Raw genomic sequence first — 19,352 nt, forward strand, 5'->3', positions numbered from 1 at the left:
TTACATGTATATAAAATACTTCCTAATATAGGATTAAATGTATCTATTACTGATTTTCTATCAGTTATCGTTATCATATAAAAATAGATAAAATATTTTAGTAGAATATAAAACCGATAAATATAATTTTCGCCGATAAATTTAATTAAAATTTTTCAATCGTTTATGATCTTTTTTTGTTATGATAAAACATATTTAAATAATCAGAAAGTTTTTTTATACGGTTTTTTTTATTAATTTTCTGTCATCTATTTATTTTAAGTCGTATCAACCGCTGAATCTATAGAGACAATATTTATAGTTTTTCAAGGAGATAGGTTGTATTTTTTTTAAATCTCAGTAGCTTTGTATCTTCTTTTTGTCACTGATGCTTTTCTGCATACAATAATCGACGTCGCAATTCTTTCTTTCGGCTGAGAATGTGCTACAGAAGAAAATGAGGTGATCGATGGTTAATATGATGTTATACTGTAACTATGTATGTACGTATGTATATACATACATATTTTACAAATTCCATTTTATTGATGTCGGAGTAAATATTATCATATATGTAATGCTTTAAATATATAACATCAGAAATTCATATTAATTAATTAATTTCATATTAATCTTGCTAAAAAAAATTTTGTAATTGGAGTTATACTTTCAAAATCTCAAAATAATACATAGATATTTACCTTTTTTCTAATTATAAGTGAATACATGAAAATAAAAATTTTTACTCCTAAGATAACTTAGTTTTAACAACAACAATAGTGGTATAATAAAAGTGATATTTTATATAAATGAATTAATCATTTCGTGAATAAAATGAATAAAATATTACAACATATTGCATGCCTTGAATAAAATTATTTAAGAATGCATTAATAGAATGAGTATTCTAAAATGAGCCTTTTTAAACGACATAATCGACTGATTTCATATGGATACTAGCGCCACAAGTAACAAGCTCGTCCACAAAGTATGTTTATTATCGACAATGCGAAACAGACTGTAGTGGCGGAATGAAAATGGCTAATTGTCAGGTTCGTTGGTGTAGCAGGTGAGCGATCAATTATCGTTAATATCAGGACATTAGTCGCTTTGGGATGAACGGTGCGCAGTTTGTAGCGATCTGAACAGTCGAAATCAGTGAAAATTGTGTCGATTTTAGTGTTGTCGAGCGACTTAATGGATTATCTGAAGAGGTGCGCGATCGAGATTACTGCTGAAAGGCTTGTTGGCTCCTTTTTTTTTCTACAGTGATAACAAGTTTTCAGTTTGTTAGATATGAGCTAGCCGGTGATCGATACTTGTCTGGACTCGCTTGCGTACGAGAATCAATAACCTCGCAGTTGACAGGAAAAAAAGAAACGGATACGACGCGGTCTCAAAAGATTGAGACACATCAGCAAAACGTAGATTAATTTATTACGTCCATTCAGAAAACATACGTCTACCCGTTGTTTCTCCCGTATCAGTAACCGCGCGGAAAAAAGTGATGCATGAAAAGTCTCGATATTACCAGGCACGTGTCTGTATTGGAGTAAGAGCTACTCTGTGTGTATGTGTGCCAGGTGCACTGTTGCATCCCTCTGATGAGAGCCATGCACCGTTTAGACCATAGCCATAATGTCATCCCGAAGGCTACTTCTTAGTAATTCACAAAGGGTTCACTCTTCCGTGAAGTACAGCGCATGGATACTTTCCAGGCAATACCTAGCACGTACCTTGCTAGAGAAATATTTGTGGTAGATCCTCGATGAATCAAGAGTATGGCTTCTGGTGCATCTTCCTTGGATAGTGCTGGAAGTAGTGGTGAGTATAGTTTTTAGTTTTCTATGTTACATGTCAATATATGTTTGTATTAGTTGTCCACTCTTATAGGTACAGATTTAAATGGAAAGTTTGATCTAATAATTTCAATGCTATTAAAAAATGGTTTATTTTAATTTTAAACTCTACAGCAAAAGAAACAATAATGGAAGCAGCAATATTCTATCTATATCTAAGTATGGAAAAAAGACAATCTTATGTAAACATTCATATAATATAATATTTGATATATTTATATCATTTTACAAAAATTCATTGCCAGAAAGTAGTACCAAATTTTATTTTGGGCAAATAATGTAATGTATACTTTAAATACATAATTTTATAGCTCTTGAATAAATGGAGCATTGTAGGTGTGTGATACTTAAAGAGTATTTATAATTTCACCTTGCAAAAAACAGTGAATCATGATGCTTACATGCGTGACATAGAGTTTCTTTCCTGGTGAAAGCTAGCTAGACCTCTGATTATATTGTTCTACCAATTGTAACAACATAGTGTATACTTGTATAAATATAGTCATTTCACTTTTATATTTATAGTGGATCATATATTATACTTACAATTGCTTACATTTTTATTCATTGTTTTTTTGCAGATGGAGCACTCAATATGGGTAAGATTAATATGTGAAGAAAGTACAAATTAATGTCAATCAAATTGTGTTGTGTATCAAATTATTTTGTATCAAGAGAATTTATCTAAAATGAGCAAATTATTCATTTAGTGTAGTATTCAAGTTATATTACTATCTTTTTATGTATTCTGTTAAGATGTGTATTTAATCTAGATTATATCTTTATGTGAAGCAAATTAAAATTATATCCTTATATACAATAAATTTTGACACAAAAGCATTTAATATAAGCTATTTTCAATTTAATGCACACTTTGTTGCACTGATATTACTTTTATATGTAGAAATACACAAATTATATTTAATTGCATTGTATCTATTGTTTTGCAATTTGCATTATTGGATATAACTTGGGTGTATGGCATGCAGAAAGAGATAGTGGAGGCTATGGCAGTGTTGGCAGTCCTGTTGGTGGGCCTGAATGTCGTAGTGATTATGATGGTTTGCAAGCTCAATGTGATCAAGCCATGCATCAGCTTCAGCTACTTAGGCATAAGCACTCCGATACTATAAGACGGTTTGTCTTGGTTTTGTTTAATGTGGTATTGCTTAATTGTTTGTGATATTGTGTTTGATGTTCTGTACAAAGCAAATATAATTTAAATAATTATACATTTATTTAATGAAGTACTTTAAAATGCAGGTGTGAACATACTATGAAGGAATTGGAATACTACAGGGGACAGCATATAGCAGTCATGAATCAATTAGAGGCAACGTCACAAGAAAGCTCCGCACTGCGGGGCAAATATGGAGATTTAGTAAATGACAAGCAACGCCTAGATCGGGAAGTTCAAGCGTTGCAAAAGGAAGTGTCTGAATTAAGGTGTCAAAATCAAGAAGTTCTTGTTTCTGATGCTAGTAATAGTGACACTATGAATCAGCACTATCTATCTGCCCTTCGAAAATATGAAGCCGTTAAAGACGAGTACGATGCCCTTAGGAAACGGTACGATGATTTAATATCATCGCATTCATCGGCCGTTAATAAGGTATGTACAAAATATTAATTTACAGAATGTTAAAACATATATGTACATATTAAGAGTTATTTGTAATGCAAATTTTATATATTCGGTTCAATATAGTTGGAATTATCTCAAGAAGAGGCTGCCAGGTTAAAAAAACAATATGATGAAATTGTTCAAGAACGTAATAGCGCAGTTCGTGAGCGTAATGGTTTAAAACAACAGTGTACTGCTGCCATTAGACAGTGGGATATTGCATTAAGGGAAAGAAATGAATATCGTGAAGCCTTAGCCAAAGTACAACAACAACACGAAGAAGCAGTGAAGGAAATTAATCATGCAATGGTACTACGCATGAAAGCTAGTAAGGATATGAAACGATTAACAGAAGAAAGAAATGCTGCATTACAAGAATACAGTTTAATTATGGGCGAGCGCGATACAGTGCATAAAGAAATGGAAAAACTTGGTGATGATCTTACACAAGCATATACAAAAATCACACATTTAGAGAATCAGAATAAACAATTTATGGAAGAGGTAAATTTTCCTAAATTAGTTATAAAAAAAACAATTAATTTGTTCATGTAACTAACTCGATGATAAATTTATTTTTATTAAATTTAATAATAATAATAATAATATGTATATATATATATATATATATATATATATATATCTTTATTTATTACTTAACCATTTAAATATGCTATAAAACATGATATCAATATCAGTATAATATAATTAGAAATTACTAAGTACAATAATCGGTTCATTATTACTTTTTTCTCATAGATTTTGTATTGGTTTTAGTTATTTATACACTGCACATTACTTGCTACTACGTGTACTATTTTTAAATTAATGTTCTGTATTTTAATATCTGTTTTTTTTATTTTTAGAAAAAAGCTTTATCCTATCAAATTGAAACTTTAAGAAGAGAAATTTCATCCGCTTTGCAAGATCGAGACGATGCTTTAAAACAATGTAACGAATTACGCCAAAAGTTTGGTGATTATTCTGAAGGTTCAAACAGGGATTATAAAAATCGTATGGAATTGCACTCATATAATCGTGAACGAGATAATTCGAACAAAGAAGCCGAAAGAGAAAATAACACTACAGATTACACTAAACGGGATAAGGAACGTATGGATAACTTGGATCAAGCTAACTTGGAATTAGATAAACTTAGAAAATCTGTCGATAAATTGCAAGCAGAACTTGAAGAAGCCCTCCAAGAAGCAGAAGTATCAAAACGAAGAAGAGATTGGGCTTTCAGTGAAAGGGATAAAATAGTTTTAGAAAGGGAAAGTATTAGAACTCTCTGCGATAGATTAAGGAAAGAGCGTGATCGTGCTGTTTCGGAACTAGCGGGTGCTTTACGTGATTCTGATGATATTAAAAAGCAACGGAACGAAGCATCGAAAGAATTAAAGGATCTCAAAGAAAAGATAGAATCTGGTGATCATGCGTTAAGAGCAAGTCAATTTGCACAAAGCTTAGCGCATGCACATGATTCGGCGATTGATACTGATGTTAGTGACTGGGAAATTCTTACTATTCACTTGGATCTTAGTCGAGTTTGCTTAGATTCTGATCGTGATTTGGGATTGACATTAGTTGGAGGTCGTGATAATCCATATTATCCAAACGATACAGGAATTTATGTTGCTCAAGTAACATCAGGAAGTGCTGTTGATGGTAAATTAAGAGTGAATGACTGCATTATGCGAGTAAACAATGTAGATTGTACATCTGTTTTTACGCGTGTAATTATGGAAACTTTACGTACCTGTTCGGTGGGATCAGCTACATTAACGATAAGAAGACGGCGTTTAACTAGAAGGTCATTAAGGACAACGCAATTGCCTGTTGGTTCAGTTCCTCATGGTATTTCTTTGGAGCTTGGAGTATACATTTCGAAGATTTCACCGGGTAGTTTATCTGCTAAAGATGGCAACCTCGCTGTTGGAGATAGAGTTTTAAATGTATGTCTTATACGTATTTTGTACTGAATTTATTTATTTATTCCTCTCGAATATTAATATAGTTCTTTTTTCTATAGATTAATAGTAAACCAATGGAAGGCATTAATTCCAGCCACGAAGCGATGGCAACTTTAAATGATACAAGTACGGATGTGTTAACTATTACGACCCTGAAAGGAATACCATTGCCTTCAGCAACTAGCTCTGAAACTATGACCATTGATGGTAGCTTTGGTACTGAGAAACAAAAAATGGTGAATAGTTGTTCTCAAACAGAACAAGAAAGAATATTGTTAAAGATTCCATCGGACGATTATGAAAGAAGACACGTTGCTTCGAACTTTGGTGATAGAAGTGTTTACAAAGTTTCAAAATCCGTTAGTGGTGAAAAACCAAGTGGAATTAGCAATGCTTGGGACAATATACGAGAGAAGATTGATATAGTACGAGGACGTAAACATAGCAAAGATCGGGAGGAGAAGAAGAAACGACACCGCAACTCGAGTCCAAATACCTTTGAACAAGAGCAAGATGCAATAGCGGAATTAGATTCAGTAATAGAGAGCTACCACAAGAAAGCGAATAATGGAGTATTGAAACGAAGTAAGCGACGCGGAACCGAAAAGGTTGAGAAAAATGGAGGTACGTGGCCGAAAGCCAGAGGTGGACCTCTGATTCAAAATGGTACTGGTACTATTTTACATCCACGTAAGACAAAAGAAAGGTTGCCCTTAAGTGTACTCCTTAATCAACCACCAAAGTATGACAGTTATAATTATAATCGTATTTCTAATCCTATACCCTTAACCAATTTTTCCAATATGAACAATCGGCATACGGTTTATAAACCTGTAGAAAAACCATTACCAAATTTCCTTAAAACTGGACCGTTATTTAGTCAGAAATCCTTTACTCCAGTGGTGCAGTTCAAAGATATCCCGATAGATAAGAAACCAGCAACCGAATTCGAGAACACGGAAAATAGACTCAGTTCTACGCTGACACCATCTGAAACTAGCATCGATTTTTCCGTGAAGTCTGGAAATACGGGAAAAGATGTCGAATATTTTTCGAAGAAAAGAACGCAAAAGTATACTCCTAGCAACGAGAGTCAAGTAGACACACTACAGCATAATAGAGTGCAATCTCAACTTTATTCCGGGGCTGGATCATCAACTTCGTCGACTAGCGGCACGAGACAGCAGTTGACTGGTAATTTTTCATTTCCTCCCTATACGCATTCGCATCCGCATCCCCATCAACAAAATTCTTTACCTTCGAGATACCCTTCCCCGCCGTCTTTGCCGTCTGCACAGTCCGGGGAGTCAATAGGACTACCCGATGCACGATCTTATTGTTTCGAACCTTCATATAGCCCCGGCCCGCAAACAGGATTCGGGCATTTGCACACACCCTCTGTAGATTTGCATTACCACAAATCTCGCGCTCCACCGATTGGCACTACATACGACGTACCAGCGTACACACATGGCTACGAAGGTGGAACTTTTCCAAGAAAAAAGGAAAATCAACGTTTTCGAATACCATCAAATCCTAGTGTGACTTCAAAAAGCAGCGTGGGTAAATTATCTACTGGCAGTATAGAAAGAACTTCAGAAAGAGGCAGTCCGATGCCAACATTCCACGTGGAAGTACTTAGTCCTGGTACCGGTAGCGGAAATAGCTCTGGTGGAACTGTCAGAGGAAGTAGTAGCAATAAACGGTCCAGCATGCCGGACTATTGCTACTCTCAACCTAGGCCAGCACCTGGAGAACTTCGCAGAGTTCACATAGACAAGTCAGTCGAACCTTTAGGTATCCAGATTTCTTGCTTAGAGAGCGGCGGTGTATTCGTTTCCACTGTTAGCGAGCACAGCTTAGCATCTCAAGTCGGTCTTCAAATTGGTGACCAGTTGCTTGAAGTCTGTGGTATCAATATGAGGAGTGCTACTTATCAACTTGCTGCCAATGTGTTACGTCAGTGCGGTAATTCCATTACGATGCTGGTGCAGTACAGTCCAGACAGTGAGTACAGTGTTTTGTTAGAAAAAGTAGAATATCCCTATCACAAACTGCACTTTATACAAATCTTCTTGCACCTTTCTTATTAAACGTGATCATTATTTATCATTATTGCATGGTTCTTATCTTGATATAACATCAATCTTATATATCACTTCTTTTTGCTAGAATACAATGAGTTAGAAGAAGGCTCTGCTTCTTCGAGTTCATCAGAAGCTGGTGGTGCTGAAGGAGGTAGTCGTAGTGGATCACCCACTCCATGTAATAGCCCTGAAGCTCCTAGAAAAACAACTATTGAATCATTGGAAAGCTCAGAACCTGAACGTGACGCTTCTACTAGTTTAAGTACAATACGCGATACTTCCAATACCTTGACTATTATGCGCGAAACTTCAAATACTTTAGAACCACCTCGTACAATTCGGGAAAGAGATATTAGAAATTCTGCTTCATTGGAAGTACCAAGTACGCAACAGAGAGAACGAGAAATTAGAGCATCAGCATCTTTGGATATTAATATCAGAAAGCCGGAACTTCGTAGTTCAGCTACGTTAGATAATATGCGTAATTCCGCAACTCTTGATACATTACGTGGTACTGCTAATACTCTTACACGCGCACAGCTTAATGCAGCGACCACGTTGCAACGACAAAATGCAACTGTAAGAAGTCCGACACAAGAAGAACAAAATCGTAAAAGCCCACCACCAAGTGAACCGAGGTATCTTTTTATCGAAACAAGGAAATGTTCGAATTTAGGTATTTCCCTTGTTGGTGGTAATGGTGTCGGAATATTCGTACATTCGGTACAACCAGGTTGCCTCGCGGAAGATGCAGGATTACGTCCCGGTGACCGTATCTTAGAGTATAATGGTGTTGATCTCAGACAAGCAACCGCAGAACAAGCTGCTTTAGAATTGGCTAGACCAGCAGATAAGGTAACGCTGATTGCTCAATATGTACCTGAAAGGTATAACGAAGTAAAGGATAAACCTGGAGACAGTTTTTATGTGAAAGCGATGTTCGATCGAGTAGGCGAAGTTGGAGATAGCCTACAACTTAGGTTTAGTAAAGATGATATTTTATACGTCGATAATACAATGTTTAATGGTACTCCGGGTCATTGGAGAGCTTGGATAGTTGATCAAGCTGGAAGAAGACAAACTTGTGGTATAATACCGAGCAAATTCAAGTAAGTTGGGGAAATCAAATATTGAACGAATCTCTTTTAAGATTATGTTTTATATTTATATTATATCTCATATGTGTCCATAATATCGTTAGGGTCGAAGAAGAACTACTTTTACGACGTTCATTAGGCGATTTAGAAACAGATACTACTAGAAGAGGTAGCACGAGCGCAAGAAGAAGCTTTTTTCGTCGAAAGAAACATCAACGTTCTTCTAGTAGGGATAGTAAAGAATTATCACATCTTACGGGAGTAAATTTGGGTTGGTATAGTGATAGTGGAACACTAAATGAAGAAACTCTTCCAGCAAGTTATCAACGTGTTGAAAGATTGGATTGTAAATATTTGTTACATCAAATATTTATTTAATACATAGTTATTACTACTTATCCATTAACCATTATTTAATTCAGTCTATCGAAATATTAAATTCGTTTTTATACTTTTATTTTTATGCAGATCCAGCTTTAAGACCTGTGTTGATCATTGGACCGTTAAGCGAATGTGTAGTGACAAAACTATTACAAGAATTTCCAGGACAGTTCACTAGGTGTCTTGCAGAAGCTATGCATTGTTCTCAAGCGACGCTCGAACAAGGTTTGCGCGATTCCCTTTATGTGGACTATAGAAAAAAAGGAAGCTATTTCGAGTGTACCACAGTACAAGCTGTCAAGGACATCTGTGAGAAGGTATCTTTTTTTATCCAATGCCTATACAATATTGATAACGTTATTTATAGTAAGCGTATAAACACTAGGTTAAACACCTAAAAGTAGATCAATTAAAATTTATATAATTCTGCGAATTTATTTTTATTTCTTTTTTACCTTTTATTAAAACTTTGTTGATACATATTTATTTATAGAATACTCATTGCATATTGGATGTATCAATTGCGTCGATCGAGCGACTTCATCGACATCAGATCTATCCTATAGTTTTGTTGATTAAATTTAAAAGTACCAAACAAATAAAGGAAGTTAAAGATTCCAGATACCCAAGCGATAAAGTTAGTGCCAAAGCGGCCAAGGAGATGTATGAACAAGCATTAAAATTGGAAGCTGAGTATAAACATTATATTTCTGGTAAGAATATTTGTAAAATAAAAATGCAACTTTATGTCTTACTGTGAATTTGTTACATTATTGTTGATATAATTTTCACGTATTTCAGTTGTAATTCCAGCTGGAGTAAATGTCGCGTACATATGTACTCAAGTAAAAGCTGCAGTAGATGAAGAACAAAGCAAAGCGCTGTGGGTTCCTAGAGGACCTCCCTGACATTTAAGGGGGGGTCCCCACAAACCACAGTGGAAATCAATCTAAATTCCACCAGGGGGCCCTTACGTCGTACGATTGTAAAATTGTTACAATTTTTTTTATTTATGGTCTCTTATTTGTCACGACAGTATGCAGAAATTTCGGCTTTTCTTTTCATGGTTTCATTACTACGATCTTGTTAATTATTTTTATTTATTTCGTTATTGTAATGCCATTATGCAAAGTTTTTAATATTTTTTTTTTATATTTCTTCCTTTTTTCATTTATCTTTTACTTTGAAGTCTGATGCAAATTATACAATTTATTTTAATAAGCTTTATCATAAGTATTTTAATAAGTATTTCACTATTTCAGCAAATATTTGATGCTATTTAAACAACACTGACATTTCCTATAAAATATTACGAGATAAACAAGACTTCATATAAAAATCTTAATATTTAAACATATCATGCAATCAACATTCATATTAAAAAAGAAGAGAAACAAACAGTACGTTTTATACCAATTCTATCTTATATCTTCAACTTTAATTTCCCTGATTTTTACTTTCCTTATGAAAATGACACTATTGATGTATTGCATTTCAATATTTCACTTTTATGGAAAAAAATCAGCATAGTATAGTTTCAACATTTAATTTCCCTTAAATCAACAGACATATGCAAGAATTATTCTTCATGCTTCATAAAAGTTGAAAACTTTGCTTGCTGCTTCGAGCCTCGATCGATCATAATTTCCCAATAAGATAGGCAACAATTTGAAAATTATCTATTGCAATTGGCGTGAGACCATAAATGAATTAATGTAGCAAGTAAAAATATTCATCGTATTGTGGCCCATAAAACATTTGGTGGATAAATGTAAAGTTCATTAGTTAGTGAATAAGTCTCAGCCATTCAGTGCTTGGCTGATATTATTAACCCCTCAGATCACTTCGTTGTACAGAATAATTTTGCGTGATTAGTATTATTGTACAGAGGATGTTATAAATTAAAGGAGGTTACTTATTTGTATATAATTTACTTATGAAACTTATGGATTATATGTTTATTAATTTTTAGTTTAGATGAATCCTTTAATTGTATGTTTAAATTTAAGTGATACTTTAGTCATTGTTTTATAAAACTGTTTATAATCCATTAGTTGAAGTTGCGTAGCAATTGGTTTGAGGGGTTAAAATTTTAATGTTGTAGATCGAGGAATTAAAAAATGTAAAGAAATTGAATACGGAATTGACAAAAAATGGATTGTTTTTGCCATTTTTTAAATTTGTAAATATCTGAAATGATAATAAGCAGTAGATATCCGCAACACAGAGAAACTCAATATAAAGCGCTCGTAACGAAACGTATGAAGGAGTATGTTACTGCTTTTTTACTTCTGTAGTTCGAATTATTTTACGAATTTATACTGTAATGTTTTTAAATCGAGTTTAAGACGCTTTGTAAGGTGCAGTCATATTTTTGAACACATTTAAAATGCGAGTACGTATCATTACGTATCTACATTCAGAATTCAGTACATATTTCTTATTACATTTTTAAATACAAGGACGACATACATTTTTTAAATAATTTTTACTGTTATTATCTTAAAAATTATATTTAAATTGCCCCATTTCTTGCTTCCTTCTTAAACATTTTGATAAATATAACGGGATCTTTTATATTGTTTTCAATATCTGAATGTAGATACAAGTTTCGTATATACATATTACCAGAAAAAATTAAGAGTACATTAAATGAAATAGCTAAAAGAAATAGCTATCGTAAAAGTCTAGTAACGATGCTTCGATACTTAAATACATAATCTTCTTTTTTTTGTTCGAAACGAAGTCTTTCTAATTTTGAAAGAGGCTTACGTTCTTTAATGATATCGATGAATATCGAATATCAAGTTTAATAACAATTTGTACGTACAGAAAGAATCCAGTAAGAGTGGAAGACAAACAAATGAAGTTAAACATTGCTTTTTGTAAAACAGAAATTTAGTTTTCTAACAAGACAATATTTAGGCGTAAGTTATCAAAGTGAGACCAAAAATTAAAAGAATATTATGCTAATTCATAAGGATTACAATTAAATTTATTCGTATCGTTAGCGTCGATATGCTTAATGCGGAAGTGTAGATATATACTTTTTGATACGTTGCGAAATCATCGGTACGAATTTCGTAATAAAAAAGGCTCAAAAAGAAAGAAAAAGGGGAAAAATTATGAATTATAAAAAGTGCTGTACACACTTGGCAGCTTATAATAACAAGGAATTATTGTATCTCGCACCCAAGGTAAATACTCTTTAAAAGGCTATCGTGGACAATCTAGGCGTTAAAATTAGGAATTTACTAGCGAACTAATATAACAAAATATTTTCGGGAAAGAATATTTAATTTTTATTCTTTTAATAAGTAGAGAGGATATGATAATATATGTGTGTGTACATTTATATATTGCATATATTTGTACACACATATGAATCTTGAACGTTATACATGTGTGGGGTGAAGTAAATTATTTAAATCGACAATTTTATTTATATTTTATATGACGATATTACAAACGTAAATACTTATGAGAGTAATACATTATATTTTTTTTTATAACGATTTTATTTTTCCTAATTTATTTTGGCATTGTTCTAATTGAAAAATACAACAAATCTGTTTACTTTTTGTAAGAATGGCAGTAACTTTTCAATGTTGAATTGACGAAAACACGATTGAGATACTTAATTCTAAAAAGAAAATAGCAAAACATTAATGTGTAGATATTTTTTTTAGTATATGTATAGTATCTACGACAAATGTAGTGCAAAATATAACATAAGACTCAGTATGTTATGAAAACAGCACGCGTCGTTATTTAATTTATATTAAAATTAAAACTACAATTGATATTGATTCTAAAAAAATATCCAAATCGTAAATCGCGCCTTGAGTAATATATTTCTTAATTAAAATTAAATATAATGTAACTGAAGGGTAAACCGTAACTTCATAAAATTTTGTTAATTATTGCAATCGTGTCGTATTGAATAATCTTTTAGATAGAACGAAACAATAAAACTCTCACCTTACATAAGAATCTTGTATAACGGGCAAGATACGTTTGTGGAGAGTTAAAAGGTTTATTTTCTCTCATAGCTTGATACGTCTACAACTATCCTATTTTAAAAAAACAGAAACTATCGAACTATTTAAATTAAACATAATTTCTGTGCGGTGCAAGAGGAAAAATTAAGATAGGTCGAGGGCGAAGTGAAATGCCAAAAATAACAAAAAGAGAAAGGAAAAAAAAGAAAACAGTATCGAAGAAAGAGGGAGAAAAGATTAATTTTGTATTATGATTATTCTCAATCACAGCACTGTGATACATATAACATTACAGCTTTGATAACATATCAATTTCACAATCCTTCTACATTACTATTATACATATACATACATATTTTGGGCAATACTTACATATACATAAATGTTATATATATTTAACTACGCACTTTTACTATTTTTCATAAGCACGTGATTCTGAACCATTCAATACCCACATACATAGCACTAGTGCAGCAAATACGTCCGTAATAAACGAAGGATGTATGATGTACACTTTTTTCAATAGAATTTCGAGTGGATTGAATTTGAATGAAAAATTCCAGATATTTTCCATATATTGTCTAAAAATGTATAAAGATAAAACTTATAAAAATATGTTTTTCATGAAAAATTTAAATTTACTACTTATTAGCGGACTAAAGTGAAACTAGAATGCAATTGTATCTTTTTATTGATCTCAAATTATAAATTATTTATTTCTAATGATCATTGAATTTATGAAACAAAAAAATTTGTTATTATTTATTGTTACTATTCATTTATTCATTTGTTATTTAATGTATTTTTAAAAGAGCGTAATTAAATTTGTCTAATCAAGGAAATAAATCAAATATGATTGTAAGTATTATTCACTCGAAATGTTTCTAAAAATATTTGAGACGTAATTGACACACGTGCTGAGTGGTGCACTAACAAACAATTAAATGTACGATAATAGAAGCATTAATTACTGGCAATCATTGAAGCGTTTATGGTGATATATTACTTAGACGAGAAGCAAAGCCTGACGATTGGGTTTGAAAAATGCGCGATATAGATCGATGATTTATGATTCTAATAGCGATTTGTTCAAACGACAATCGCGACTAGTCTTCAATAGTATTCTATTTTCTATAACGAATTTCTCCTCGCAGTATCACTTGTATACTCCAGTCGAAATTTTATCGTCTTAATATCATTGTATTCGACATTATATTCGCTATCTCCCCATAGGTTTCATATTCTATTTGTATCGCACTATTTGTTTAACCAATAAGGATGTACGTAACAATTACACTGCGCATCATCACTGAAAAGAGTTTATTCTAAACTTGACTTAAAAGCATGTTTGACATTATGTTTTATTTCTTTCGTTTCTCTGATTTTATTTTGTTTCAAATATTTTCTATTAAACTCGAAGTTAACAAATTTAGATGTTTTATCGTATAAAAGTTCCTAAAAATGAAGAAACTCTAATTATCTTTTTTTTTTTAATTAAAAAATTCAATTTCAATTAAATCTCAATTTTAATTCAGATTCAATTAAAAATGTTACTTCTGAAACGCAAAATGCTGAAATATAAAGAGACGATTTACTACAATAAGAAGTATTGTCATTGTTTGCTTTTGTCTTCCAAATTTCCACAATTGTAAATCGTTATCACCCAATCAATATGGTTATATAAATTTGATGAATATCGAAAAAACAAATTACTTATCTTAAATTTGTAATTTATGAGAACATATGAGTCTATTATATTAAACTTCTATCATATCTGTATATTTTTCAAGTATTCTACGAGTCTTTTATCTTGTTACAAAAGTGATTATAGCTATTAATTGGCAAAAATATCAAAATTTTCAATAGATCTAAATCTATTGTCTAACCAAATACACTTAATTTGTCTGTAGCCTTTCCTCTTAATCAGCATATTTTTTGAAACAATAAAATTCTTATACTCGTTGAAAAATTAGCGAATAGAGCTCACGAATGTATAATGTAATAATATCAACTTGGTGCTGTTTGTTCTTACACATTTCTTACATTAGTTTTTATACACATATATTAAGAATATTCTCTTATCAGTCAATGCGATCGTAAGCACTTGTGCATATCCTGGAACTATGATATTGGATGGTTTGAAATTTTTATATCTATATGTGTATACACATCTTTTGTTAACATACGTATATATTTTGATTTTTATTGAGATAATGAATATTATTGCGATTTCGGTAAATTCGAAGAGAATCTAAAAAGAATTCATTGATTAACAACAGAAAAGTTTATTAATTGGGCATGCAAAGTGTCTTATTCGTCTCTCCTCATCGGTAGAACCGTCTTTGAATCAGAGTATTACCTCATCAGTAATAAAATTTATTCTTCTTTTGACTAAGGAAACGTATAATATGTATAAATACAAATGTAACAATGTTGCGAGCGTAGATAAATTAGATTTGAGTATTTTTCAGTGAAGAGTATTTATCGATAATAACACTTAATTTTTATATTTAACTCTTTGATTGTGTAGAGATGAAGTTTCTGTAAATTTTGAAATACTTATGGATTATATTATTATATTTTTCATGGTATAAATTTTTTATCTTTTCCATTGTTTGAAAACGTTTTTGAAGAAATGACTTTTCAAGAGGAAAACAGTGAAATGTTCAGCGATCAGAGAGTTAAGAAAAACTAAACAAACAATACTGACTATTAAAATGTACTACTTATGGCTGTTAAAAAGAAATGCGTTAATCGATTACAAAATGAATGACTACATAATATCAGAATGCATGAAATTCAGACTAAATCAAATTTTATAAAAGTTAGATTACAGAATGATGTTTCTAGTTTTTTGATAATCACATTTCTACGTTTTTACACACACAGAGTGCATTATTGAAATGGAATTGTATACATAGTTACTAAGTGCAGATAAACCTAGACTGATTTATAAAATAATCAATCATCAAATTTGTGTCTATTTTGTCGGTGATAGAATTACGAGATATTGATCAATTTACCAATTTGAATAACTAAAAGAAGAAAACGTTGTGCTTCATAGGTTGTTGAGGTCTCCATTTGCGAGGAAAAATCGGAATATATGGTTGTATCGTTTGTTTATAAACGCATTCACTGCCAAATATTTATTTAACTTTTGTTTCTTTATACTGCTAATGCATAGAGAAGGTTAAATATTTGCAATGCAATAAAAATATACGTATGCAACTTATTATGGAGAAAAGATAGATAAATAACTTGCATCGTGGTGGGAAAATCGTCTTGTAAAAACTTATTGTTCATAAACGGATGTTTGAGTTAAGAAGAAACTCAATAGATTTGATTGTAAATGATTTTTTGTTAAATAATATTATATTAATGCAATATTATTGAAATAATGTTACATGATATTATTTAGTAATATTATAGTGATATAATATTATGTTTTATAAATGTATTGTATATACATATGTAGTATATTTGTGCGTAATGTATCATGGATTGTATAAAGAGAAAGTTTTCGTATTACTTTAAGTGAGCTTTAAGGATCATTTTAATTTTGATTGGTAACGCAGTTTTCCATATGCTTCCATAAAGAAAATACCGAAATCTTATTTACTCACACGAAACTCCGCACGACAAGTGCCCTTATTAAGTTATTACATCTTCAACTATTTATTATTTATAGTTAAATTCTTACATAGTCAGCAATAAACTTGTCTGTTTATTTTCAGAGTACGTGTTTTCTTGTTATCTCAGTAATTATCCAGCATGTTTGAATCGTTTTGTTTATTGCACGTAAAATACAAAGATTTTATATATTTTTACACTTTATATTTCTATTGAATTTTATATTATTTACTCATACTTATATCGTATAGATGGAGAATGGTTAACAAACTAAATGAAAGGAGGAAGAGATATTTTATTGAGAGTATTTATCAATCATTCAAAATATTTCTCACATTTTAATTCTAATCACGAAGGTTGTAATCAAGACGTCCAATACTTACACTACTGATAAACTAATACAACGTAATGTACATTTGTATAAATCCTTCAAGTATTCGTCATTCGATCTTTCCCACCAATGTGCTTTGTATGCGTAAGCTTTAACAGTGAATGCGTGCACAATTTTAATATAATATTTTTATCGCGCTTGATAACTAACAGTGTAATACAATTATGCGATTGTAGCATCTTTTTTTCTCTCTTTTTCTCTTTCTTTTTTTTGTTATCAGGATGGAACGGATAGGATATTTCAGAATCTGTGATCAATATATATCGACACGTATAAGCAGCATGAAATTTGCGATTATATTAAGATGCAAATATTTTTTATACGAATTGGTGTATACGCTCAGACGGTAGCCGATCGTATTTAATGTACCGAGAGACGAAATTAGTGGTAGAACTTAGTACATGGTTCGACAAATTTTCCGAATATCAAAACGTTTTATGACAGTAAATTGCAAGATTTTTATGCAATATTTATTGGAACGGTTGTTCGTTGTTATTGGAGCTAATTATTCGTTCGAATGCGAAGTGAATATTATACATAAGAATGGAACGTGATTAATTTTATTTCTCTATTTCTTATAGTCAACTTTACATTTCTTGAGAAATTGTTGGCATCACATATTACGTACAATACGGAAACGTAACATAATCTTATAAAAAGTGCGATTCTGTAATGAGGAAACAATTCAACATTTTCAGAGATCAATTATTTTATACGTTTACGTTATCATCTGGCAACACATCCGATATGTTGTCGTAACATCTTATACCAATTTCACAAATAGATGATACATTGATTTTACGTGTTGAAAAGAATCCGATTTACAGCGCGAGTGTTCCTTGAATTTTATTTAAAATTCAAGCTGCAGCTCAATATTTATAGCTGATACAACTACTAAGTACTTTCAAATGTCCAATTTTACACCGTTCCCTCGAAAGAAAATAAGTCTTCCTGTATCTATTCCTGCCACGCGCTGACTGCCCTGAAAATATTTTTTACCGAACCTTCAGGATTTTTCATCACATTTGAATGCTAATGTATACGATTATAACTGCAACATTACTTTCATGATTAGTGAGAATTATTTTTGAATCTTTTATTAACCGTAACAACTAAGTACCATATTGATGTCAGTTAGTATTATCTGATTGTAGCTAATAACGAAAAAAGAAATACCGCAATTATCAAATACGATAAAAAATACAATAAAAATCACATGGTATGAATAAAACTTTCAATTCCTTAAGATCAGAACGACTTGTATGGTAAGGTTTCGTACAGTGTATGAAACCGAATTATAATAAATTGAATTTTATTAAAAAATTTCGAATATACAATATGGATTCGTAGGCCTTTGGAAATCCAAACGATTAAGAAATTTGAAAAAAAAGAAACAATTAAACACTAATTAATAGAATTCGAGTTTTGTAGAAACTCAATGAGAAAACAAAACGAGCTTCAATTTGATCCTAAAGATATGAATTCATGAATAACGACAGAAAGTTTTCTTATAGGCTTGCATACGGTAATAATAATTAACATCGTAATTTGAATTGTTCTTTTTTAAACGACAACAAAGTATCAAAATTAATAATAAACACAAGACTATAGTATATTGAGAAAGAAAAATCTTAAACAATCTACTATGTAATTCGTAATCTATTTATAATTACTAGCAGAATAATGAACATGGAACATGTTTTCTTTGTTTTTCATGCGACTAATTTATCGATCACCGTAGGATTCCTTGGTTACGATAACAATATATAAAAAACTGTATTGTATCATTCAATTTCCTCCGTTTTTTTTTTGCAATGGTTTTGATACCAAATGTTATAGCCCGTAATTTATAAATACGTATACTTTTATTTATATAAGCATCTCCTTTATATACATATAAATACATATATTGAATATATGTGTGTGTGTATATATATATGCGTTATATGATATGTACATACATATATTTGCAACGCGACGATACGCGGACCGTCGGCGATCTTTGTAATATTATAATATATATGTATATGTGACACTCTGATTAATATGTATAATATAAGGGATGTATCGGTATTGCTGTGAGACTGTTTCAGCAACACACGAACGCCCATATAATAAATATTAACGTATCGACGTTCGTTATTCTTTGTAAGCCTTCTTTCTTGTAAAACGTACAAGTTGTCTTATGTAGGAGAGCAAGGAAATAAAGTCGATTGTAACGAAAGCTTCTCTCATCAATTCTCTTTTATTCAACTAAGAAATTAATAGGCGAGAGTGGTTGTTTTACATATATCATTATTTCTAACGCATATACGTTATATATATGTTTT

The 19,352-nt window shown here is 31.4% G+C and overlaps 1 protein-coding gene across 8 annotated transcripts; it reads left to right on the forward strand.

Annotated features, from left to right (window-relative positions):
- The first annotated feature begins 927 nt into the window (after positions 1-927).
- On the forward strand, positions 928-19,246 carry LOC100642798 (disks large homolog 5). Of its 8 annotated transcripts, none has more exons than XM_048404339.1 (14): positions 928-1,048; positions 1,698-1,803; positions 2,420-2,437; positions 2,828-2,975; positions 3,102-3,450; positions 3,547-3,966; positions 4,329-5,417; positions 5,495-6,101; positions 6,336-6,629; positions 7,608-8,631; positions 8,724-8,965; positions 9,088-9,317; positions 9,494-9,713; positions 9,802-19,246. In XM_048404339.1, the coding sequence occupies exons 2-14, from the start codon at positions 1,761-1,763 to the stop codon at positions 9,906-9,908; spliced, it is 4,791 nt and encodes a 1,596-aa protein (XP_048260296.1). In that variant the 5' UTR covers positions 928-1,048; positions 1,698-1,760; the 3' UTR covers positions 9,909-19,246. The 8 variants fall into 8 exon arrangements, with proteins under 8 accessions (XP_048260296.1, XP_048260297.1, XP_048260290.1 ...); XM_048404340.1 differs by having other exon boundaries at positions 5,495-6,059; XM_048404333.1 differs by having other exon boundaries at positions 5,495-7,442.
- The last annotated feature ends 106 nt before the right edge of the window (positions 19,247-19,352 follow it).

Source organism: Bombus terrestris, chromosome 3 (assembly GCF_910591885.1).
Source record: "Bombus terrestris chromosome 3, iyBomTerr1.2, whole genome shotgun sequence".
In the NCBI taxonomy this organism is placed as follows: Eukaryota; Metazoa; Arthropoda; class Insecta; order Hymenoptera; family Apidae; genus Bombus; species Bombus terrestris.